Consider the following 26,323-nt stretch of genomic DNA (forward strand, 5'->3'; position numbering starts at 1 on the left):
GCCTGCCCTTTTTTGCCTCTGATGCTCAGGTGCTCTTGTCAGATTAAACAAAATTTACAAGAGAACATCTAGTTATCTGGGAAAAATGGGTCAGTCAAAATGTCCACCTGTACTTAGTCTTCAGGCTTTACAAAGAGGTGCATTGGTAAGGTGCCACAAGCTGTCATAGACTATTTGCCTGATGAAGGTCTAACACCAAAATACTGCAATAAATGTATCACTGCATTCATTCATCCTTCTCCTCTTATTATGGTTTAAAACTAAACTACAAACTAAAACTGGGTGTGGTAAACATTTTAGTTGTCAATTTATTCAAATGTGTCAACACAACAGGCTTCACAGACATGTTGGTGTATGTTAATTGAGACTGGTATGTCTAATTAACGTAAGTCAACTGTCTTCAAAAAGTGGTGTGTGTGTGTGTGTGTGTGTGTGTGTGTGTGTGTGTGTGTGTGTGTGTGTGTGTGTGTGTGTGTGTGTGTGTGTGTGTGTGTGTGTGTGTGTTTCTGTCTCTATATACGGCTCTGTGAAAGACAAGACACGGTCGCTCCCTGGTGGCTGTGAAGACAAGTTCATCTATTATTGACATGGTTGCCCTCACTCTAACAGACTGGTGTAAGTTAATTCATTTGGTATGTCTTTATCGGACCGGTGAAGAAGCTGTTGGAGACAAGAGGTGGACACTAACAAAGCGGAATCAAAAGAAATCGACGATGGAAGCGTTAAAAAAAGAAAGAAAGAAGGAAAAGAAACTTCTGGTAAAAAAGCATGGACGTTACTGCGTCTGTTGTCAAGGCAACAAGTACACGGAAGCTACTTAGCTTTAATTTCCGGTGACTGAGGCGAACTAGAAGCTTATTGGCTGTTGTCGAGCACACCTGTCGTTGATTGGTCGGTAAACGCCTACACGTCTTCACTGTTGCTGTAACTACAGCCCAACAGTAGCTAAACATGGCAGGAGAGCAATTATACGCGTTTGAGCAAAGTTTTTCCTTCAGTCCTCTTCCCTCCAAGAAGTATTCTTTCCTGCAGGACAAGGACATTTTAACCCTGCTAATGAAATGGTGCCGTTGGAATTTTCACTTTTACAAGCCCTCTCTTTGTGTAAGTTAGATCCAGTGAAGCTCTACTGGCCTTCTGATCAAATGAGTGTGTGTGTGTGTGTGTGTGTGTGTGTGTGTGTGTGTGTGTGTGTGTGTGTGTGTGTGTGTGTGTGTGTGTGTGTGTGTGTGTGTGTGTGTGTGTGTGTGTGTGTGTGTGTGTGTGTATTTCAGGTCCATGCTTGGGAGGATTTCAGCTCAGACTTTCAGCTTTGACCAGAGTTTTTACCCTTACAACAGTGAAAGGTTTGCACTGGTAAGACCTGCCATAATCAGTTAACTTACTGTACAAGTACTGTCATATCTGGACTACATTAATAGGCGGACTACACAGACTGTTTAAAATACAGTTTAAGATATGTGAAACCTTTACTCCGTTCAAACTGAAAATAAAAGGGGGGCATTTCAGTGATGTTTCTCCTTCCAGACCACATTAGATCAGTTCCAGATCAAAAACCACTATACTTAGACTTATCAAATCTGGACTAGATTGACAAAGAGACAACAGTTACGCATTAAAACACAGTTTCAAGTTTGTGTAACCTTTATTCTAGTTTTTTAAATGATTTCACCGCTTTTATCCCATCCAGACAAAATTAGGCTGGATTTGAGGAGTGTAAGTATAACAGTTTTTGATCTGGACCTGGTGTGATGTTACTAATATGAAGCGCATCGATCTCATGAAAGTCAATATTTACTGTTTGACTGTTATGTGGTACTTTTTCAACAGTTTAATAACATTTAATATCTCTATAACGTCATCCTTCATGCAGTGTTTTTTCAGAGACCCAGATGTGGTTTCCAGTCTGAGAAAGATGGAGACAGGAGCCTGGGTGCCTCTCGGTATGTCATGTCCCCTAGAAAGCCTTTCATCACTGATAGTAGGATAATTGATCTCATCTGCTGGTTAATATTTGCAGTCAGATCTCTGTCTGTGGAATGTTTTTGATTACTACGTGTGTTTTGTAGAAAAGCCGGCGGTGTCTGTTGATGTGGAGGTTGTGCCGTGCACTAAGGTCTCCATGGAGCTATTTGACCCAATCTACTCTTGTGGTGTCCTGAGGCCTACTGGACATGTAGTTAAATGCTTCCATGACGTCTACCCTGACTATGATGAACTCAGACAGGTGAATCTCTCTTTCTTCTTTCACCTCTCTGTCTTGTCTGTCTGTTTCTCTGACATGGAGTCAGATCAAGTCTTCCTCTGTTTCTCCAGATGCTGCAGGAAGAGGACTCTGAGCACTATCATGTGATTGGGAGAGCTGAGCGAGGGGAGTTTCTGTTTCGCCTGTTCAAGCACCTGTGTCTAGGGGGAGAGCTATGTCAGTACGAGGACACCATTGACCCTTATATCAGCACCACAAAGCACATTTACAAAGACCTGATCAGGTAGGCTCCCTCGACTTTATACTATCCAGCTTTAAAAATCAGGTTCACCTACATCTCCTCCTACACACGTATGTCTTCCCTGCATAAATCATGATCTAATGACGGCATTGCAATTGTATCATTTTTTCTGTAGTGTACAGAAGGCTCCAGAGACAAATAAGATCAGTGTTGTCTCCACAGTGCTCAAAGTCTCTGCCCAGGTGAGTGACGAGTTTAGTCTGAATCAGCTCTTCATATACAAAGAAGGCTGTGTGTTTCTGATGTAAACCTTTTCTAAATTCAAATAAGTTCACATGGACACGACCCTTAAAGGAAATGCTTTAGTGAGATAAAGCTTTGTTTATGTGTACAAATTTGTATTGAACTTCTGATTGGCTAATATTTAAAAGCCATTGTAAAATACCTGATAAATGCTGATAAGTGGTCACTATTTACGGAAGCTTATTGCATTCATTCAATAAAAAAAAATACAGATCCTGTTTTTCTGAGTAATTTTTCTGTTTTTCTGAGTAATTTTTTTTAAAATCAGTTTTTCTGAGTAATTTTTTCTGTTTTTCTGAGTAATTTTTTTTTAAATCAGTTTTTCTGAGTAATTATTTATGTTTTTCTGAGTAATTTTTTTGGATCAGTTTTTCTGAGTAATTTTTTTCCTGTTTTTCTGAGTAATCCTTTTTGGATCAGTTTTTCTGAGTAATTATTTCTGTTTTTCTGAGTAATTTTTTTTTCCTGTTTTTCTGAGTAATTTTTTCCCCTTGTTTTTCTGAGTAATTTTTTTCCCTGTTTTTTTGAGTAATTTTTTCTCTACTTCGAAATCTCGCGATAACACCTCACTTGCAAGTGACTCCTGCAGCTCCTGCTCCTGCTATGACCCGTCTTCAGCTCTCTACTCCACCGGGGTCAATTAAGGTGAGGCAAGTTACACACAGGGTATGATACACATGATATCAGTTTAGTTAGCCGCTAACAGTTTTGTTTCCATCATGCCGGACAGTTTCTTTTGTCAAAAGTGAATCGCCTTTCTTCCATTTTATTGGCTTGGCACAAATAAAACGAGCCCACATGCCGTCATAATATTAAGCTATATGCTAATCGTAGCCTATGACTCATAGGCTATGAGCAGTGTTGGGTAGTAACGCGTTATTAGCCTAGTAACGCCGTTACTTTGTGCCAAGCCAATAAAATGGAAGAAAGGCGATTCACTTTTGACAAAAGAAACTGTCCGGCATGATGGAAACAAAACTGTTAGCGGCTAACTAAACTGATATCATGTGTATCATACCCTGTGTGTAACTTGCCTCACCTTAATTGACCCCGGTGGAGTAGAGAGCTGAAGACGGGTCATAGCAGGAGCAGGAGCTGCAGGAGTCACTTGCAAGTGAGGTGTTATCGCGAGATTTCGAAGTAGAGAAAAAATTACTCAAAAAAACAGGGAAAAAAATTACTCAGAAAAACAAGGGGAAAAAATTACTCAGAAAAACAAGGGGAAAAAATTACTCAGAAAAACAGGGGGAAAAAAATTACTCAGAAAAACAGGAAAAAAAAAATTACTCAGAAAAACAGAAATAATTACTCAGAAAAACTGATCCAAAAAAAATTACTCAGAAAAACAGGAAAAAAATTACTCAGAAAAACTGATCCAAAAAAATTACTCAGAAAAACAGAAATAATTACTCAGAAAAACAGAAATAATTACTCAGAAAAACTGATTTAAAAAAAAATTACTCAGAAAAACAGAAAAAATTACTCAGAAAAACTGATTTTAAAAAAAATTACTCAGAAAAACAGAAAAATTACTCAGAAAAACAGGATCTGTATTTTTTTTTTATTGAATGAATGCAATAAGCTTCCGTAACTATTAATGCACTATTCACAATTTATACTAATACAGTTCACAAACAATATATTGTTTGGTTTCAGGTCATTGTTATAATGCAATTACTGATTTAACCTAATGTATTAATGTATTACACACAGACTTTTGAGCATGGAAGTTCATTCTTGATCATGGAAACAGTAGATTGACAAAAAGTACTTTACTTATTTGCTTCTAACAACTTCAACAACATTTTAAGTAGAGTTGTATGCAGACCCAAACAGTAAGTTGTAATATGGCAATAGTTGAAGTGCTTGCTTGAACTGCACATTTTAAGGCTCTCCTTAAGGGCAATATCATTCTGTAATATTTTTCCCCTGTAGGATGAGTCTGGAAGATGTTACCCTGGGAGAGGGGAGGCGGAGCAGACATTTGCCTATATGATTGTCGACCCCTACAAACGACATGTGACTTTGTTATACCACTGTTACGGCGTTGGTAGCTTCACATTTTGACAGTGAAAACTTGGAAATGGACTTGCTGCTTGAGTCTGTCTCCTGCTGTATACACTAACATACAAGCTCAGACTTGCACCTTGGCATAAAAAAGCAGTTCACACAGCGGCCATCAGCTTTCCTCCGTCACTGCTATGAGAAATGTGAATAAAAGCAGTCAAAGGCAGAGCACACCGGAAAGCAGGTGCATTGTACTAAACAGAGGATTTCCAGGTGACCTAACAAAGTAGAAGGAATAACTATTTTGTCCTGTTAAAGCATGCCAATAAAATGTTTGGAAATAGCCTCACATAAATGACTTCATTCCTGCTGTATGGATCACACTGAGCCTATAGTTGGCTCTCACTGTTCACCAATAATATGATCAGTTCATTGGCAGCCTACCTCACCTGAATATTGATATACAATATGTAATATGCAACATGTAGAATTTAGCAGTATCTAGTGGAAGACTTTGCTGAAATGGGATATAATATTCATAATTATGTTTTAATTAGTGTATAATTGCCTGAAAATAAGAATTTGTTATTCGTTACCTTAGAATGAGCCCTTCATATCTACATAGGGAGCAGGTCCTCTTCCATGAAGCACTGCCATGTTTCTACAGTAGCCAAGAAAGAGACAAAGGAAACACAGGCTCAAGAGAGGGCCTTTCGCATTTTTCTGGGAGTGTCGCAGCCACCACAGGTTCTACAGACTTAGAAGGAAGAGGGTATTTAGTTGATTGCAATCTCCAACCTCACCACTACATGCCACTTTGTTTTTAAACATTTTTTTAGATCCTTTATGGTCATTGTGACAAGTACAACGAAATTTAAAGTGCTTTATCCTACACACTGTACCTTTTTAAATAGACATCTTATTATTCAGGAAATACAAAACAGTAATACAAACCAGAGGCCAGAGACAACATACAGTCCAAAGAGCTTTATTGAAACAAATAAATTAATAAGTTAGTCAAGTGAGCTAATTTTATTTTCAGCAGATACACTTGAGTAAATATCTTTCAAAGATCAAATAGGAGGTGTGCACTAAATTAGAAAACAAGAACTTGTTAATAAGCGCCATATTTCATCAACAAGTAGCTACATCAATTGGAACTGGAAGACTTAGGTTTTGCTTATTGCTTTGATCGTTTGTGTTTCATTTTAACAATTCCAACACCTAAGAGAGCAGTTAAAGGGCAACGAGCTGGAATGTCAAATGGCAGCAAGTCAGTGAATGATGGATGGCGGGATGTCATGAGGAAGAGCAGGGTGAAAAAGAGAAAGGGAACGTGCAGATTGAGTCATGCATAGCATTCACTTAGACATTCAGTTACTGGTTCTCATACTTGGTTTCCTAGACTAGCGCCCCCTAGTGGCCTCAGAGGTAGTTGTGTGGAAGCCATTCTGATGTGTGTGACATGCTTATGAAAGGACACATGCCTGCAGAATTTTCTATGATGACACAAATGTCCATGCCTCCAACCCTCCAGATCTGACAGGTGTTAACACGGGAAGGGTGATGATGCAACGAGGTCCGCTTAGAGTTACAATGATATGCTAAAAATACAGTAATACTCTCAGAAAATATCAAAGGTTGCTACAGTCATAAAAGACTTGAAATGTTTAGAACAATTTTGATGGTGTTTCTTTGTTCGATCAAGGTTTTGCAAAAAAAAAAAAAAAAGCATGGATATCATGTGATATCCTAATAAAATACTGTTCTGTTCAAAGCAGCATCAATAATATTTGAGACAGAGTTGTTATGTAATGCAGTCGCACCAGATCAGTTACAGAACAAGGACATAGAAGGCACGGGTCATTTCCTTTCATGTCTTGGCTCAAGACTTAACAGGAGAGATCCTTACATTTTGTTTTGTTTTTTTCTCTAACACTGGGGCCACCACTAACAACAACATGCAATACAGTGGTCTCACATATATTTTTATGGAGCTCAAACTTCCAGGTAACAATAAAGTGATAGCACTGTTCAGTTTAATAATACCTCTAATAAGTAGGCATCTCTTATTATTCTTAATATTAGGCAAAATAATAAAGCTACCTAACATTTCTCTATGAAATGAATGCAGAAACTGTTTGATGCCAACAGCAAGCCAAGTGCCATTTTTTTTTTTTAAAGTTATGGCAGAAAGAGCATCAGATCATAAATAGATCTACTGTAAATAGACTGAGCAATGAAGTACATTCACTGAAGTCTTGGCTTAAATGGAAAAGTGAAGCACCTGAGTCAACTGGCTTGACTGGACTAAATAAATCAAAGTCTCATGACGGGACAGGACAAATGTTTTTACTGGCCAAATACAGTATGGTGAATGATTTCATAGTTGAAGCTGGTAGCAATTATCTGATGACATTAAAAAAATATACATACGAGCTCTGCAAGTTGTGTGTGTCCGAACCTGATCGGCTGTGTGTTTAGTTACAACTGTGTCATCCATGATTCAACTTTACAAAAATGCTACATTTAAAGTACATATCTAGATGAATTAAATATATTAACATAAATCCTTCATTCACTTTAGCAACCAAAATCATAAAAAAAACAAAAAAACATAGAAATTTATTGTTGTACATTACGCAAAATCAAGTGCATGAATTACACTAAAGAAATCAACACAAAAAGAATTATACATGACAAAAAATATGTTATATTTATCAAGTGCCAAAGTATTTAAGTAAAGGAATTGCTCCTGTGTGTGTGTGTGTGTGTGTGTGTGTGTGTGTGTGTGTGTGTGTGTGTGTGTGTGTGTGTGTGTGTGTGTGTGTGTGTGTGTGTGTGTGTGTGTGTGTGTGTGTGTGTGTGTGTGTGTGTGTGTGCACTCTCCAGTTTTGTCCCCTTGCACACAGCTTTTAATGTACATGAAACATCTCCAAGAAATAATCAGAAGAGGGAAGAACAGCGGAGAGTAAAGTTGACAGGCTACAACTGGAACTCCTTTGTGTTGCAACTTGTGCCCAACCTCGTGCACTGTGTCCGTTTTGAAGTGAAACGTACTGAAGACACGTGCATTCATGAGGATAATGGTCTGAACTTCATGCATTAGACCTCGACACCTTGCAAGTAAAAAATAACACCGAGCTGGCCAAAAGAGTTGTTGTCTCCACGGCTGCTGTGCATGTTGCTTCTCTAGAGTGAGACTTACTGACTGCCTGAACCAGCTGACCTGGTAAACCCAACCTGCAACTAGATGCGAGTGATGAGGAGCAGTGCAGAAAATTTGACAAAATTGACATTTTTTCGACAGAACATGCATGTCTGAAGGGTGGGCTGCAAGACACAGAGGTTTTATATGGTGTGAAAAACACAGTTAGGTAACTGAAATACTCAAGGAGGTACAGTAGCTTTTGAAATATTGCAAATGAAGAATTTTGGACCTGTGAACAGACATTTTGGCTCTATCAAATTCTAAATAAGTAGGAACATTCCTTACTTGAATGCCAACCAAAATGGGGACAATGTCTTGGAATTTTTGTTGGGTTTTTTTTGCAATTGGGCTTGTCAGAGACAGAACTTCTCAGAGAGGGAATGGAGATCAAAACAAACAACAATATACAGTACACAGCAGTCACTCCGACACATTCCTCCAGCTCTGGTGTCATGAGACACATCCAGGCAATTAAAGCAGGATTCACACATGTAAAATGCCCTAGTTTATGATGGCAGATGTACCGTAGAAGTTTAGTGCTTTGGCGAGGTGGCTGTCAGCCCAGTCTGCACGTCCAGGTCCCAGAGAGCAGATTATTTCTGTGTTGAGGGCTCCTCCAGTGCTTGATTTTTTTCTTCTTCTGGTGAACACATAATTGAAGGTGGGACCCATTACATTCATCACAGTATCAAGAATAGTGATGCCTTCTGAACAGTGACTGGCAAGGTACTGAACAAATGACACTTGCAGCACTGTTTATGTCAACTGAATCAGCAAATTCTCAGAGGCAGTTGATTCAAGCAGCTGAGAAAAAAGAAATAAGGAAAAAAAGACAAGATTTCTCAAAAGATTAAAAAAAAAACTTCAAAAGTCTGATTATCTACAGTTGAAGCTTTAAAGTGGGCTTAGATATATGTGTAGCATGAGGTGGTGAGTGGGTGAAGGTGGTTCAGTAGTCAAGTAATAGTCATCTCCATCCTCCTTTAGTGGGTTTGAGAGGCATGTGTGATAAGCAGCTTTGGCTGAGGCTCCTTGTCAGATGGAGCCATCTGGTGGGTATATTTGTATCAGCTCCAGAGGCTTTCACTTGAGGAAAAAAAGGTGAGGATGCAGATATGAGATGGGAGTGGGGGGTTGGAGGTGCCAGAAATCATACATTTACAGACATTTAGATTGAGCTGCTCAGAGTGAAGACTCAACTGAAGGAAGACGTTATGTAAAGGGTTGTGTCTGTGCTTGATCAACCCCCAACTCAGCTGTCATTCTAAATTGCCACTCTCAGACTGGGAGATGTTGAGCGTGTTTACGGAGGGGAAGAGATCTCTTTGGTCCGTGGGGCTGTGGTAGTCAGATGTCAGGTCTGGATCCAGAAGGGAGGAAAGGGTGAAGTGGGACGAGCCTTTCTTTAGGCACTGGGAGTAGAAGTTGAGCAGGAGGTCCAGCTTGTTCTCTATGGACTGTACCTAAACCAACAAACACAAATGTCAAACTTTTTTTCTCCACACTGTATTAATTGAGAGCCTTCATGTGTCTTTCACATTTTTTCCTGACGAGATGAAAGAGGTTCCTGGAGTTTTCTGTCCCTATTCTAATATAAATGGGTGTCTATTAAAATAGTAGCCACTAAAATTTAAATACTGGAACACTAACAATTATTAACCCTTAAAGACATTGCATCACATTAATATCTTATGAGCAGCAGAGAAGAAAGACTGATGAAAGTAAAAACCCATTGAGTTAGTAGAACAGAGAACAGAGCATGGCTTTTTATTGTCACTTTCATGTCATTGCTTTAAGTTGATCTCACTTCCTGTATTAATTTGCAGCAGCTTCTTTTAGATCTACCGGAGTACTTTTTGCTTTTCAAACGAGTGACTGAAAACACTGAAAGACTAATTCACACCATTATACAAAGTAAGTTCAGCACTCACGTTTACCTAATACATTGCTACATAAATGCAATACAAACCAAACTACCCATCTGTTACCTGTTTCTCCACCTTGACTACACGACCCATCATGCTTAGCTCATCCAGTGGGTCTAGTTCTGGCGGCGTCTTCTCTCCCTTTTCAGGACGCGCCTTCTTATCGGGCTGAACAGCCCCTCGCCCAATGATCTGATCCACCCTTTCACACACACAAAAAAATGTATAAGTTATTATCATTATAATCATTTTGCACAAGCTTAATAAAGCACGTTCAAAGGCACAGTAGAAAGTGAGTACAATACAATATACAACATATTTCAAATAGAATGAAGAGCAAAGAGGGAAGAAGCAGGAGAACAAAGAAAAAAAAACCCAAAGAAACCCACAATACATAAGTCCCACACTGATAGATTCTACTGGATGTGTGTGTGTGTGTGTGTGTGTGTGTGTGTGTGTGTGTGTGTGTGTGTGTGTGTGTGTGTGTGTGTGTGTGTGTGTGTGTGTGTGTGTGTGTGAAACCTACCGCATCTGCAGGCTCTTGATGCGGCCCAGCATATCCAGGTGTCCAGCAGAGTACTGCTCTATGACGTCCTTCACATCATACGGGCGTAATGTCTCCTTAAACTTCCTTTTGGCCACAAGGAACTTCAAGATCCTACACACACACACAGACACACTGTTAATGCTCCACTGGGCACCTTTAAAAAGCCTCACACTGCACTTCCACATACTGTATATGAACGGAAAGTAAACCTTCAGGAACAACGCAGGGGCAAGACAGCTATCAAAGGGATGCAGGCCATCCTGAGAATAATAAGATTAATTACAGTCAGAGTGACCTTATCATTCACAAACAGCCCTATAAAGAGAGCAGAGTTGCAGAGGGAGCCACCCCCCTACCAAACCATTTGCTTATCAGTGCTTGCTGTTTCAGCAATTAGCACAAATCCATAGATAGTAATGCTCAACACACACACATCTACCATAACTCCTTCCCATTTCTGCTCTTTTTCAAATATGACAGCCGTGTTGGTGCCACTGGACCAAAGCTGCTCCCACCCCCAGTGCACACAGCTCATCATCGCCACCCACATCCAACTGACTGTGGGGGTATCACACCGAGGAATGTTGACCCAGCACTACTGTGTCCGGCAAACACATCATTGACAACATCCTTGGACACAGTCGCTCTGGTTGGACGTCACCCTTGAGGGAGTGGAGGATGTGCAAGAGATAATGGAAAGGGAGTGCAAAAAGTTTAAGCGTGTGTGTGTGTGTGTGTGTGTGTGTGTGTGTGTGTGTGTGTGTGTGTGTGTGTGTGTGTGTGTGTGTGTGTGTGTGTGTGTGTGTGTGCCTGGCTCTCTATGTTGGGTGGGTCATTCAATTCCATTCTTATCACTTATGCGATAGGCAGCCCAGAGATGCTGGTTCTGCAAAAGGACAGGAAACATCAAATGTAGGCAAGAAAAAAATATACACACTCAAGCTGTCATCTCACCCTGTGAAGGATTGCACTACAAGTCAAGCTAGGAGAGACGGAGGAATGAAAGAGGCAGGAAGGGCAAGAACATATTTTTGTTTGTTTGGGGGTTTTTTTACGAGGAAATGCTATCTCTCACATCCAGACCACTAAGTCCACCATAATACTCCCACTTGACTTCACGGGAGGAAGAAAAGAAATCACATCAAAGGTCTGAGGAAGCGAAAGATAACAAATGCTCAGCTGTTCCAAGAAAAAATCACACACATATCTGTATACAACCACACACACGTACAATAAAAAAAATATGACGCCACAAATGCACGCATGAGTATAGCCACATACACACTCACAGTCAGACGCACATTAACACTACTACACACATGTGGGCTAAGCAGGGGCAGGTGAAATCTGAACTTGTGAGTGGGGTCAGTTTTCTTAAATGACCACTGTAATCTTTGTTTAGGTCTGCAGCGTTTGCATTCACCACAGTCACATATAGCGCACAGTTTTGTGTGGTGACCACTGTTGCAACAAAGAAGAGGAGAAGGTGCAAGGAAAGGAGAAGAGAAGAGGAGCGAGAGAAGGAGGATGGTCTACAGCTGGTGCTGTAGCAACCTTCAGCGTACTCTTCCCCCTCACACAGCACATTGTTTCTTGATGACTCCTGCGTTTGGGTTATTTTTGCAGGCAGTCTTTTCTTATTTTGCAGGTAGATGCAGATTTTTTTGTGAGGGTGGGTCTCAGGTGGTGGTGGAGGGGTTTCCTCCAAGGGTTTCTTCAAAATGCTGACTCTCTTTCTTGGCCAATGAAATGGCTTTCATAATACATACTCAGGTTTGAGTGTGGCCCCCTGAACACAGACCCTGGCAGTGGTTCAGTACAGCTGGCACAGCTCACTGAAAGATATGATACCTTCCTATTGTTAGGAAGTTGAGACATAAAAAAACCAATGATTCGAGGGACAGGAAGTGTCATCTGTGCCCCAAAATGCTTGCGTAGCCTGTATAAATATTTTTGCAATTCAGCAAAGGTGGATCCCTGGTATTCTCCAATGGCCAGGTTTTTATCTGTGACTGTATGACTGTAATGCTGACACGAATAGGTGGGCCACTGCAGAGACAAGACTGATTTTTTTTGCTGGATACGACCACCTACCTGCTAAGTGAACAAAATGTAACGCACTGGCTACATGCTACAAAAACTGATGACAATGTCTGCAGACAAAATGGTTGTAAGTAGTAAGCATGTCCAAACTCTTTATATATTATTAATAACCAAGGCGCTAACATGCAGACATTTTGTGTTTTGTGCAGTGTTGGATTAGTGCATGAGAGTCACAGTAGAGAAAGAACAGAAATATATTAGGCCTTGTTTCCCCATCCTCCTTCCCCTCCTCTCTTGACTGATAAACCACATGCATCTCTCTAAAGTGAAGTCTCAGCACTAAGACCTGCTGCACAAATTTGTGTTTCACAGAAATCAATCGTGAACACTCGCTGAGACGCTACATGCGCATGTGTGTATGTGTTAAAACAATGAAGCACCTGCTGTTTACACACCTGGACTATCTATAGGCACTCCCTATTGCCTGTTATCTGCAGCACAGACCAGCTGAAATCAGAGCTATCTGCTGAGTCAAGTGCAAACCCGAGGAGAGATCGTATAATACACTATCAGCAGCACAACAAAATCATACAGCCATTTATCAGACAATAATAATTGATCATCAACTGCACCCAGAGAGTCATTGGAGCCCAGCTGCCCCCTCTCAAAGCTATCTCAGTAGAGCCACCATCATTTATAATGACCCGACACGCCCTTGCCTCCACCTCTTCAGTCCCCTGCCTTCTGGACGGCACTACAGGTGCATCAGTGCCCGCACTTCCAGATTAAGGAACAGTTTCTACCCAAGAGCAATATATCTCCTGAAACAATCTGCAAAAATCCAACAGAGTTAGGATTACAAGGCTGCACCGACATGTCTGCACATCACTTCTTCACGCATACCCACTTCATTTCACAAGTGCTTCACAATTTTTTCCACCAGGAATGTAGTAAGCAGACCTGGAAAACGGAGTGCACATGGAACCACACAACCAAAAAGCAGCACGCTACCATGGGAAATGCTTTGAGAGTACAGAGCTGACATACGGGAAGTCATCATTATCCGCTCTCATCAAACCCCCCCGGAGACTGGAGTCTGGCCCCCACACCAGATGTTTGTTAGCAATTGTAGTTTTTTCTGCCACCATCAGTGAAAACTCTGTGTGTGTGTGTGTGTGTGTGTGTGTGTGTGTGTGTGTGTGTGTGTGTGTGTGTGTGTGTGTGTGTGTGTGTGTGTGTGTGTGTGTGTGTGTTTGCTGAGCGGGGAAAATTGTTCTGGGTTGTGTGTTAGGTGGGGGTGGCACACATATGTCCCTATATGTCTGCTTTCAAGGTTTTGTTGGTATTCCTGTGGGATATTTGCAAATTTAAAGAAGGTTATGTACATTGGCATTTGTCACTTAACGATTAATGATTAATTAAAAAAAAAAAATTATGGAATAATTTGCCAACAGTGCAGTTCCTCCACACACATGCACTTTTTGTAATTAGATTATGAGTGCAGCTAACCATACCCATTCATTCAAATGTCTCAGCACATATTGTGTAAGGACCTCCACCTTTGCAACACAACAGAAACATTACATCAAAGAGTCTAATCCAGGCATTGTAGGAAGAGATGACAAGTGACATCAATCAGTATCAACATCAGCAGCCCTCTTAATCAGTTGCTATTACAGTTGTCCTTGTCTAAACTGTACAACATCGTCTCTATACAGTTGTACTGTACTGTGATCCTCCATTTGTACCACATTTGTTTGTAATCGCTAACCACCCTATCACACCCCCTCACGCATGACTAGCCTGAGTGAGTTGGGCTTGCTGAGCGACAAGGTCACATGGGGGAACTAACCCTGCCTGCAGGAGGGCTCAGTTACCGCTCCTAAGTGGACATTTCTCCTCAGTCAGCTGAATGTGCACACGCCAGCATCTAAATGGAAGAGCAGCATGTTGATCTATTAATGCAGGCTGTGAATACCATGAGAAGCAGCTATGGTCCGGATACACATGCATTTGACTAAAGTGACCTTATTCTGTCAGTGACTGGCTTAAGGTTGTGATGTGCCAGGTCTTACCTGGAAGTTTTTGGTTAAGGGTTTCACATCTAAATATAGTTCAAAGAAGTACCTACAGATGCATCCAAATTTTGACTTTTGAGGGAATGACTAAAATTTAGTTGATGGGAAGACTCACCTGACAGCCCGGATAAGTGTCTTCACTGCTGGAATTACCTCCTCCATGGCCACGTCACAATATGGTTTGTCTTCCACACTGTCCTCTCCAAGCCCCTCTATTGGGTCCAGGCAAAGGGAAGATATTCAGATATATTACTATGCAAAAATGACTGCAGGAGAATGTGATTGAAAAGTGTTACTGCTACTTACCATCTACAGGAGGTCGCGGTTTAAGGCGAAGGGAGGTACGGAAGCGTGTGCGGTCATTAAAGCTCCAGCTTTTCTGGACCTTTCCCGGGCTAGTGGCCTCTGGGACATTCTCCTGGCTGGGAGAGCGGCGGACACCTGAACCGGGAGGCAGTGGTGACGCCTTGTTGCGAATGGTTTGGGATGATCGGGAATTGTTCATCCTGATCCGATCCCTGAAGCCTAGTTTACTGCTGATAATGAAGACAAAAAACTCAAACATCTGTGGGTAAAACATTATTTTTGGATCATGCTAGGATCTGTGTTTTTCCTCATTGATAACAATGTCCATGCCATTGACCCTAATGGAAAACTAAGCTGTGTTATTCTGGGAACTTTGGGAAGCAGCAGAGAGACAGCCTGAGCTTGTTAGAAAAGATTATGTTAGTAATTGTGAAGTAACACCAAAAAAAAAAGTGACTTCTGATTTTCATAGTAATCAACACAGAGACAAGTCGACAAACAGATAAAACAGGGACAAAAACAAACATTCACATTTTGTCTTGATGAAGGACAGACTAGCTGATTAACTATGGAGGCAGTCTGCCCACAGGGACCACAGTATTGTTAAAAACTAATTCTGCCCTGAAGAGTTGCTTATTTAATGTGTCTATCATAGCACCTGATTCAGCAAAATGTGAATGAAACCTGATTCAAGACTTGCAGTAGCACTGGGATGGCGGAAAATATTCCACCTACCATCAAAATAGAGACACGCTTCCTTAATCCCTTCAACAAGAGTGAATAAGCATCAAAATATCGGCTTCAAAGCACAGCCGTACAAGATGTGTGTCATTAAGTATTCTATATCACTCACCACAACCCAAACGCAGGCCTGAATGTGAGGTCATCTATTTACAGGAGGAAAGCTATTTGGCGGCCATGCTCTCCAACAGATTGACTCCTAATGCTGCTGTTAAAGCATGCTTTTGACACAGCTCCTTCCCTGAAGCCCCTTGCATGTTACGCACTGTCACGGATCCATAAGGCAATGCAAAAGTCATGCACCACAGAGCAATTCCAGCCGAGTCCTTCACTCCCGCATTTTTACGATGATATACTCTTTGTTGTGCGTGTGTTATAGCCGGCCATTTAAATTAAAATTTAAATAGTCAGGGCATGTTAGTGGAAGCATTTCATATGAGCAAGCTAAAATGCTTCAGGTAGACTGAAGGAAAATGGGGGAAGACAGAGTGAAAACCTTTGCATGCTGTTGGGGAAAGGAAGTTAATTATTTGGATGCATTCAGGGCCATAAATTGAATCCTTCCAAAACATTGAAAGAAAAGTGCATGCAAACAGAAACATTTTAGCACTTAAAAACCTTTTAAGTAATATACCACATACATACGGATTTGGTAGAAAGGTCTACAGTGTAAGACTAATCTGAACCAGGACAGCACTCAATCATTTAAACCTTCTTATCTCCAAGAGGAGACAACAACTGAGTTGAAAACATGAAGCAAGTCATGAGTGAGGCAAATCCTTACTTCAACTGTCCTGAATTTGGAAAACTACTGTGTAAATATTTAATATCTTTGTTTCATCAGAGATGTGTGATGAAATATGTTAGAAAGAAAGAAAAGCACACACATTCATAAACCATCAATGACTTCTGCCATGTTTTCAACATATGGTTTATCATGACCTTCAAGCCAAGGCAGGCAAAAATAGCCTTACAGTAGTTTCTCCAAGCTGGAGAAACTTCCTCTCGGCAAAAAGGATTCACTCAAGTATTTGTGGACCGGAGTACAGTGCCTTTTAATTGGTAACAGTCCACGGTTGAAAATAAGAGAAGTATTGTATCTGTCATGTCAAACTCACAAACTGCAAATGGTGTAACACTTTATCAATAACTCAAAACATTTAGCAAACTGCTGCACCGGTCCAGAAATGTTTGTGTGTCAGGCAAAGTGAGCAGGATGTGCGTATTAAAGGAGATGTCATTATTGGTGATGTTCTAGCGTGCCCCGTGCACAGGCTTGTTGCTGTGGATACCTCTGCTTGCGGCCAGCGTGAATCCGGAAGAGACCCCGCTTTTTAGAAAGGAGCTGACTGGGGAGACACACAAGGCAGAGGGAGAGAGGGTGAGGGGAAAAGTGGAGTGGAAGAAGGTGGGGTAGGTGAAGGAGGACGAGAAGTTCTGGGACACAACCTTGGTGCATGGTGAACCCGTGAGGATAAAATGTAGCAGAGGAGAAGGTGAAGCGGAGGAGTGAGGTGTGGTATCTCAATAGTCAAAAAAGCCTTTTTCTTTTCTGTTCTTGTTGCCTTGTCTAAAACTGGGAAATGTACTCTGAGAGGCGATTTTGGATTATGGAGACACACTCAGTGAGGAGTGAGGAATTGGGTTTGTACCAGTGAGGGAAGGATCATGCAAAGGTAGTACGTAGTGGTTCACCCGAGTATATTCATCAAGAAAAAGCCCATTAATTAGCATGGTGTGACAGCAGCTCCTCAAATCAAATTCTACCAGCAAAAATTGTATTATTCAGACACACTAATGTCTCATCTAATGCATGCAGCAGTCTGATATATACCATTAACTTAAAGTATAATTCCAATATTTTTCAACCTGAAATCTATTTTCCCATCATTTGGGGTCTAAGTGACTGATGGAGACAACAATTTTTGGAGTCCCAGTCTGTTTCTGCAGAGTGGGACCTGTTGCTGCCAGACTCGGAAAAATCTAGAAGTGTCCACGGATGAAAGTAATGCTGCTACAGGTGACTATATCCTGTGTTTACTTTCATTGTCAGACACTTATAATAACAATCGCCTGTCAGTGGCAAAAACAAGTACTTTTAGTGGACGTACTTTGACACACGCAATTGCCCATAAGGATTACATTGCAGCCTGTTTCGTGGCTGCCATTCGAAGCTATCTCACTTAATACAGGATCAATTCCAAAAAATGTTATCCCCATTAGTCACTTAGACCCCAAATGATGGGAAAATAGGGTTGAAAAATAGCAGCTTTACCCCGAATCCCTCCCTTGTTTAAACTTTAGGCTACCGAAGTTAACAAACTGTATGTAGCAGGTCCATCTAACTACCCTTCAATCAACAAGCACAGCTCATGATTTGAAGAACAAACCTGCATGGAACGTCTGCCTTCCTGAGAACAGATGAAGGATGAAGGATGGATGGCATGGAAACGATAGGATGGAAATACAGAGAAAGAAAGGAAGAAAGGAAGAAAGAAAGAAAGAAAGAAAGAAAGAAAGAAAGAAGAGTACACCAGTGAGTGAACAACGGGTGGCGGAGATGGCAAGAGTATGAGCTAAGCAGACAAAGATGCAGAGAAGCAGGGGGGCCTGCAACACAGTGGTCTCAGATCGGCATTAGTGAAATATTGTTAGACACGACACATCCATGCAGAAAGCTCCGGAAGCAGTCAGCCTTGATTGTGTTCACCTATTGAATGTGTTGTTCTCTAAGTCCATGTTGTTGCTGTTTGACTGTTTGGGCGTTTTTTAAATGAGCATGACTGTAGGTTTGGCCACCTGTCTGAGTGTACTGTGAGACTGTGAGAGGTGGCGAGGTGCGTACCTGTCCCCCGACAGATAGGGGGAGCTGTAGGGCCGCAGCCCAGACAGCAGCGTGTGGTAGGAGTTGTGGAGAGCCTTCTTGGTGTTACGCTGTCGCTGGAGGTGACTGAACAGTAGAGTCAGTTCTCTGACACCCACGTGCACAAATAAACAAAAAACAAATGACAAATGAACAAAAAAACAACAAATGACGAAAAACTCACAAAAAGGCCAAATCAATGGTCCGAATGCTCAAAAGAAGAGGGATACTTGAGAGAGATCATTCAAAGGTAAGGTAAAGATGTTTACTTAATATTAACGTAAGCATGTTTCTATTTATGCTTCTCATCTTCCCCTCCTTTTAAGCAAAACAAAAATTAGTCAAATTAATACAGAAATGCAAAATATAAGAAACCACTGCGCAGAAGAAAATGAAAATATAATTGAATAGTGGTGGCAAGTGTTTGAACGGGCTGGACACAAATTTAAATTTAAAAGAATAATTTAAAATTTGAGAGGAAATCAACACTATTATGTTTTATCGAAACCACCACTGCACAAATTCAACTGAAGAGGGTTCTTCGTGGACCAAAGGTAGCAGGTACAATGTGCATTGTTTGTTCACAAAAATATGAATGTATGAGGAAGGGTAAAACAAAATCACTGACTACTGTCAACTAATCACAGTTCACAGGCTCTAATCCAAGAGATTTTGTGATGCAACCCTAAAATCTCTGTCTGCATTGATTACAACACTTCAAACAAATGACAAAAGCAAACACAGACTTCTGCAAGTTGAATCCACTCAGTGCTGAGCATGTAGACTGATTGTAACACCTACCTAAAAGACGGCAGCATGCTGTCATAGAAGTACCATGTAGCTGTGAGATAAGAGTGTTTGGCATCTGTAGAGTAGAGACGCCATGCAGCCTAAACAAAAACACAAAACAGAAATATAAAGTAAAAGATTGCACCACACTATACACCATCAAAGAGCAATTTATTAAAGGATGACTCTATCTGTGTCCCATTCTGGGTTTTTAAAATGGAAAAAGCCCACTCAACCATTAGCACAACGCCGTGACGTAGGTTAGAACCAGAGCACTGATGCCTGTATAAAACACACACACTGACAGTTTGCTGACAGTGTCTTCCTAACATACTTGCACGTTGTACGTTAGAGTACAAAATATTGTCCAGATACACTACACGCAGTGTTACAGCGCTGAGTCTGTGGGTGTGAGATGTTTATAAATGCTTATAAAGGAGCAGAGGGACAGACAGCTGGTGAGTACCAGGAGCTCAGAAGGAGAGAGCCGGGAGAAGAGCATGAGCTTTGGGACAAATAACACCTGCGGGTCACACCAGATTCTGCTTTGATCTGGATCCGGTTACTGTTGGGAGGAGAGCTCAGAGTTGATTTTTTAAACTTTGAGCAGCAGCAATGGTGAGTGTTAAGTCTGTCTGTTAGCACGTTTAGCAGAGTAGCAGCAACAGCGAGCGCTCAGTCCGTCTCAGTGGCTACTGGCTAGGTGGGTTTATGGTTTTATATCGATTTATATGTGGCAACGTCATAATGCAGAGACCTACATCAGGTCGTATGGTAAAGGTTTTTGGAAGAGCTTTGAATTTGATTTTAATAAATAATAATAAATAAATATAGAACTACTAATGTGAAGCTACAGACTTCAAAAACGCATAAAATAATGTACCAGCCCTTTAAACATCATATGAAAATGAATCCCACTTGCCTGTATCAGGTTGGCAGCAGGCATCCTCCGCTTCTCAAAGTGCTTCTGCCGGTGCTGCTCCTGAACCTTCAAGGCAAAGCCTGATCCCAGAATTCCCTAAGGGTCAGAGGCCATAATAAAATCACAGGTGAACCTCTGAGCAGGCGGAGAGGAGTCACAAACAGGGCTGTGAGTAAATATAAGAGACTTACGGCAGGCAGGGCAAAGAAGGAAACTCCCAGAAGAGCAAAGCCAGCAGCTAGGAGCCGTCCTTGCCAGGTACGAGGAGTCTTATCGCCATAGCCAATAGTCGTCAGAGTAATCTACAGACGACCACACATTCATGTATAATATAAGTCTGTAAAGCTCTAAACAGGGGGGTTGTACAAATAAGAAAATGCTAGCATTGGCACACCACACTGTATTTGTCTTTATAGGCCAGTTTCAACGAGGACATTTTGATTCGTCATTATAGGAAAAGCACAGGTGATATCAGTAACAATGATGTCTCTGTTCTGTTTTCTGTGTCACAGTAAGTCATGACAGTGTGACAGAGAGCCAACACTAAATTCAGCCACCATTCATTATATTATTTACACCTGTGCTTTTCCTGCAGTGAAAAGGTCTATTTTCTCTCAGGAATATTTACATTCAAACACAACAATTTGTGTGTCCAGATTTATTTCTACATCTGAACCCAACACTGAACCCAAGGTATTCACAGAGCATAAACCACATTCAACAAAATATTCCACATCAAACTAAAACCCAGTTACACCTGTCATCTGTCTTTATAGTTAGTTTATAAGTAGTAATCAGGTGTAGGCACGGAGTGTTAGCTCTGTGACTGTTTAATGTTGAATTTCATCTGAATCAGCAGTTGATACAAGGGGGAAAGAAAATAATCTATTTCTGACATCTGATCAGTTTGGATGAATAATCTGCTGAATATAGCAACTCTGGAATGTACGCAAAGCAAATGAATAAAAGCAAGTGCATTTGTCAAGGATGATAATGTACTTGTGATCTACCTTATTGTTGTTTGAACATACAGTTCCAAGGTACTTTTAAAAACCTGTTCAACAGCTGATGTAAGACATTTGTGCAGTTTGCTGCACAATTTCACTTTTTTTCTATGAAATCTGAAAAGTTGACATTGACTTATCTGTGCACTTTTCTCAAGAGAAGTGTGACGACAACTATCAAAATTTGTTGTAATCATTTGGTTTCATGGACAGTGATGAAGATCCTACTATTTGTGAAAAATAGTTAATGGATTAGCAAGTCTCACATTTGCTTACATTTTTATGTGAACTAGTTTACACCTTCTTCCTTGTTCCAGTGCTAGATTAGTTGTCATGTAAATATTTGATTTAAAGGGGATCACCTCTTGCTATTTTAGAGGCATCTGTGCTGCAAATTTGAGACACTAATGATGGCCAAAAACATTTTATCTGTAAATAAAATTATGAGCTACTTTTGTGAAAAAAATGTGCATGAAACATTTCTACATTTCTAGTGTGTGTGCACCATGCAGTACTCACAGTCCCCCACCAGAGGGAGTCCGCATAGGTGTTGAAATCTGTGTTGTTGTCTTTCTCTGCCAGGTAGACCAGGAAGGAGGCAAAGATCAGGACCAGGAAACCTATGTACCAGGCTGTAATCAACTCCTGAGAGAGGGAGGAGGGGGGGGGGGGGGGGGGGGGGGGGTACACAGTCAAGTGTCAGCAGCAGCATCATAATCTCTGCTGTCATTACCATATCACTATCATCATTATTGGCTAAAATCCCCATCATCATCACATTTGGCTTACACTTTGCTAAGACAGCTGATGCATCAATTAATCATCATCACCTCGTGTGTAACTGTGTTCCGTAGCTGACCGGTGGGTGTTGGGTGTTTAAGTCAGCAAAAAAGCTAACAACTAATTGCCAAAATTGAGCAGCTAAAGGGGAGTTTGATGTTTTAGAATGGTGAATGTAATCAAGTAACAGCTGGTCATCAGCCGACTCACTGCTTATTCCTCAAGATCAAGATTTATTAAGTTATTATCCCAATTTGTAAACATCATGACCATTATTACCAGTCCTTTAATAACACTCTCCAACACTCAGACTTCTGCTTCCTGCTCTTATAATAATCCATAATCCTGTATGTATACTTTCAATTGTCTATGTCTATACAAGTTAAAAATGTAAATCATACTCAAATATACTTAAATCAGGAAAAAGTGCACCTTTGAGGTTGAGCAGTTTTGAGATCAGTACTATATTTAGCATTCCCACCTTGCTGTGAGCATAAACCACTGAGCCCAGTAGTTTCCAGGTGCCTCCTCGTCGGTCCATACGAACCATGCGTAAGATTTGCAGGAAGCGCATGCTGCGCAGGGCTGAGGTGGCAAAGATGTTGCCCTGCGTTCCTGCAGCGATCACTGCCAACGATGCCACAAACACTATAAAATCTACAGAGAAGATCAGAGACACAGAGGAAGGAGTGGGGACTAGTTAGTTATGAAATGATAATCAAGACACACAACGCAAGTTTACGTGTGTTTATATTCTGTTAACAAACAAACACATTAACCTATGACACAGAAGGGCTTCCTGGCAAATCTTAGTCGTCCCTGCCATCCACGGTATCTGCAACAACAGCCGGCTGCCCAGATCCTGATGAAGTACTCCAACCCGAACACCACAATCATCACAAACTCCTGCAGACAACATTTCCACACAAAGAGGTCAGAAGCAGGAAAAGATCATTTAAACTTAGCTGTTGCATGTGTCCACTATGCAAGATTTACAAGTTATCCATTTTATTTAAAGCATCATATTTGGGTTTATGTACACTATATTTTAATCTTTTTAAAACTCAGGCTATAGCAGGTTCAAGACTTAATCTTGAAAATCCAGTTAAACTGTTGTCATCTTCCATCAGTTTGGCATGTGTGGGCATCCTGTCAGTGCTGAATGGGATAGGTGATGTGCACTATGTGCTATCTGAGAGTCAAATGCTGAACGGCAAGTGAATATGGCAACATAAAAAGTAAAAAGCTTGCAGTATGTCATGTGTGATGGACTTCAAAGTTGGGAAGTCAATTTTCCAATATTTATGATCACGCTTTCTCAGACTGTTTGAATCACTGATCAACTAATGTGAATAGTATTTACATATAATTTACATGATCCTTTCCTATAATAGTTACACCTTAACTTGCAAGGCAGCTGGACACATGTGTGATCTTGTTTTGAATTTGTGATCTCACAAATCCAGCTGCCTCATAAGGTAAGAAGGTAATAGACAGATGGTTCATCAAATCGCCTGCCAAGTTTTTTTATTTAAAGTTTCTCTGACTTTTCCAAACAGTTTCCAAGGACGACTCAGATGGTTCTTTGTAACAAACCATCTGACATCCGTTAAGTTACACCTGTGCAATAACTGCATTATAACTGAGAATGTACCTTAATTGACATAAACAAATTCAATTAAAGAAATTAAAGTTGTGCTCTATATGTCACTCTGTACGACTTCTCTTTATTTTTCTTTCTTATGTGCTTGTTTCTGGACTGTACAGGCAGTTTTAAGGTGCACTGAAGCAATCTGTCCTTACAGCTAATGTTCATGTAAGTAAAATCCACTAATGGCTGATTGCCTGCTAATGGCTGTGTGATTGATCGAAAGAGTGAACAGAGAGAATGTGAAAGTCAAGAGTCCAACCATTAAATAACACGTAAAGATGAACAAGGTGGGAATAGAGAGTGAGAGTAGGGGAGGGGGAGAGGGGGTTGAGAGAGGACGAGTCAGGTTAAGGAGGAGAAAACAAGTGTCCATTACCCTTCACTAAAGCAGCTGGAGAACAGAGGAAGAGGGGAGATTATGGGATAGCTATTAGGATTAGTGGAGTGTGTCTGTGATTTCCTGCGCAGTCAACAACACCTGAATCCTCCCACCTGCTTACATGGCTGTCTGTGCCTCCAGCAGCAAATTTAAATAACACGTACGCAAGCACATACAGATACTTTGCAGTAAGTGAGATGGTGTGTGTAAAAGGACAGAGTATCAAACGAAAAATGGATGCTGAAGTAGTCAGTGTGTACTTTCTGTGTGTGTGTGTGTGTGTGTGTGTGTGTGTGTGTGTGTGTGTGTGTGTGTGTGTGTGTGTGTGTGTGTGTGTGTGTGTGTGTGTGTGTGTGTGTGTGTGTGTGTGTGTGTGTGTGTGATGGTGGGGTCTTACCAGGATGAAGAGGCCTTGATTGGCAAACTTATGGTGGTCGGGGATGGTGGAGAACACGGACAACACCAAGCAGCTGAACACCAGCAGAAAACTGAAACACACACATCACACACAGGTCAGTAAACAAAAATCAAAACACACATATAAGAAGTACGAAGACTCCTGGGTTATATTAATCCCATCAGAGAAAAACAATTGGACTAAATAAAACTCATTAAATATTTTTTTTTGTTCACTCTCTGCGTGATTAACCAAGAGGGAAAAACACAATTGCAAATACACACACAGGATCCATAACACAATAAAAGCACAGCATGCCGAGTCAGAGGCACAAGAATCAAAGCAACGGAACAAAGTTTACCTGTTTTTGGTACGCAAACTGTATATCTTAATAAACTTATATAAGAACAGTACTGATATACATTATTTATTTATTTTTAAAGTATTAACTGTATTGGATTGTATGTCAGCTATCGTGCTGTTCAATGTATTTTGATCAATTTGCTTCTATTTAAAAATGATGAATACTGATTAGATAAAAAAGATCTACTGATTTGACCTACTGAGGGAAATTTACTGCTGTTAGTCAAAGTGTTATTTTTACTATTTTTATTTGACTTTATTCATACTTTTTTGGTCTTTGTCATGTCATTTCTTGACTAACAACCACATAGAATACTGTCAGCTTTATCCTTAAAGTGCTAGAAATCTTTTTTTGGTATACTCTGTATGTCAATTGTTTAATAAATAAAACCGAGCAATGACATTCAGCTGGTTGAAGCAACATTTAAGTAATGTTGAAAATTAACAGTTGAAATGAATCCCTCTTCTTTAAAAGGAAGAATAGGTTGCTGAAATTCTGCAGGGACAGAAATGACTGTCCTGTAGAAATAATGGCCACTTCAGTTTGAGAACTACTTAAGAATAAAACACAACATAAATTCCGGCGAATTGTGTCTCATGTTCGTATAAACATTTAATCTGTTCTGCGATACTGTGGAGTGAGATGTCTCCACTAGATAATCTCCATCATTAACTCTAGTTCAAGAGGAGAGCAACATGAATGTACATTATCTTTTCTGCAGACTTGAAGGTCTGTACAACATCTCTTTAAACGACTAACACTATTATCACATACTGTAACTGTCACACACGGCTGTTAAATATACAGTATGATGTGATTTCCTCTTTAGTGAAAATGAAAGACAGAGAGTTCCCTGGTCAAATCTTTTTGGCAACAGAGTCTTAACTACCCATCAAACTGTAAATATTTCTTGCTGCTCAAAATGATGTTCCTCAGTTAAGATGATGTATTAACCCTCACTTCAAAGTAAAAACATTTATCTTTTATGTTTCCTCCTGAAAAGAAAACTGTGGCATTTATGTGGCGACTGAGGCTGTCTGTTCCACTTAACCATCGGAAAAAGTCATTGTTGGATATTTCAGTGGAACTGTCGGCAGGGAGATTAAAAGGAACTATTTACCAGAGAGAGGAGGGAGATGTGTGTAGTAAATCATGTTACAAACTCTAAGTAAGACCATTTTTGTATTTTCTTTATCTGTCAAGCACTGTATGAGAACAGGCCAGACAATGATTAAGAAGAATGCAGTACAATAAATGAATTAATTTGGGACAAATTCATATTTGACTCTTGATATATATACTGTATCACATGTTGAATACAGTAAGTTTATTTAATCAGATATTTGATTTATTTTTCAATAAAACAATTACAAAGAACCATACCAGCACCATGCAAGAATAAACATAACAAGGCAACTAAAAGAGCTAATAAAAACTCAGAAAAACACCAGACAATAAAGCTTTAAAATATAAAATAATGTGCATTGTGTAATACATACAACTTTTAGTTTTTACCATCATTTCTGATGGTAAATAAAGTAGATACAGTTCTCCTGTGTTTATTTT

General features: G+C 40.4%; 2 protein-coding genes across 2 annotated transcripts in view; one reads left to right on the forward strand and one right to left on the reverse strand.

The window, feature by feature from the left end:
* Window positions 1–951: 951 nt before the first annotated feature.
* cfap300 (cilia and flagella associated protein 300) lies at window positions 952–4,817 on the forward strand. Its single transcript, XM_062435427.1, has 7 exons — window positions 952–1,064; window positions 1,275–1,356; window positions 1,874–1,943; window positions 2,070–2,227; window positions 2,317–2,489; window positions 2,623–2,689; window positions 4,686–4,817. Exons 1-7 carry the CDS (start codon window positions 952–954, stop codon window positions 4,815–4,817), a joined length of 795 nt encoding a protein of 264 aa, XP_062291411.1.
* A 4,391-nt stretch (window positions 4,818–9,208) lies between these two features.
* LOC133995841 (potassium voltage-gated channel subfamily KQT member 4) overlaps window positions 9,209–26,323 on the reverse strand; it is a 43,399-nt gene continuing 26,284 nt past the window's right edge. The window contains exons 2-16 of the mRNA XM_062435327.1: window positions 24,394–24,484; window positions 22,746–22,872; window positions 22,448–22,623; window positions 21,706–21,831; window positions 20,374–20,484; window positions 20,183–20,278; window positions 19,273–19,361; window positions 18,454–18,579; window positions 17,999–18,019; window positions 16,901–16,957; window positions 14,868–15,097; window positions 14,677–14,773; window positions 10,420–10,551; window positions 9,957–10,095; window positions 9,209–9,431 (exon numbers count right to left, since the gene is read on the reverse strand). Of these exons, the coding sequence (XP_062291311.1) occupies window positions 9,228–9,431; window positions 9,957–10,095; window positions 10,420–10,551; window positions 14,677–14,773; window positions 14,868–15,097; window positions 16,901–16,957; window positions 17,999–18,019; window positions 18,454–18,579; window positions 19,273–19,361; window positions 20,183–20,278; window positions 20,374–20,484; window positions 21,706–21,831; window positions 22,448–22,623; window positions 22,746–22,872; window positions 24,394–24,484 (1,822 nt within the window). The 3' untranslated portion in view covers window positions 9,209–9,227. The remainder of the gene's footprint in view (window positions 9,432–9,956; window positions 10,096–10,419; window positions 10,552–14,676; window positions 14,774–14,867; window positions 15,098–16,900; window positions 16,958–17,998; window positions 18,020–18,453; window positions 18,580–19,272; window positions 19,362–20,182; window positions 20,279–20,373; window positions 20,485–21,705; window positions 21,832–22,447; window positions 22,624–22,745; window positions 22,873–24,393; window positions 24,485–26,323) is intronic.

This window comes from Scomber scombrus, chromosome 16 (assembly GCF_963691925.1).
Source record: "Scomber scombrus chromosome 16, fScoSco1.1, whole genome shotgun sequence".
Lineage (NCBI taxonomy): Eukaryota > Metazoa > Chordata > Actinopteri > Scombriformes > Scombridae > Scomber > Scomber scombrus.

Coding starts and splice junctions, on each gene's coding strand:
- cfap300 (XM_062435427.1), top strand. CDS start 952: ATGGCAGGAGAGCAATTATACGCGTTTGAGCAAAGTTTTTCCTTCAGT. Junction 1,944..2,069: donor AGGAGCCTGGGTGCCTCTCG/GTATGTCATGTC, acceptor TGTGTTTTGTAG/AAAAGCCGGCGGTGTCTGTT. Junction 2,690..4,685: donor TGCTCAAAGTCTCTGCCCAG/GTGAGTGACGAG, acceptor TTTCCCCTGTAG/GATGAGTCTGGAAGATGTTA.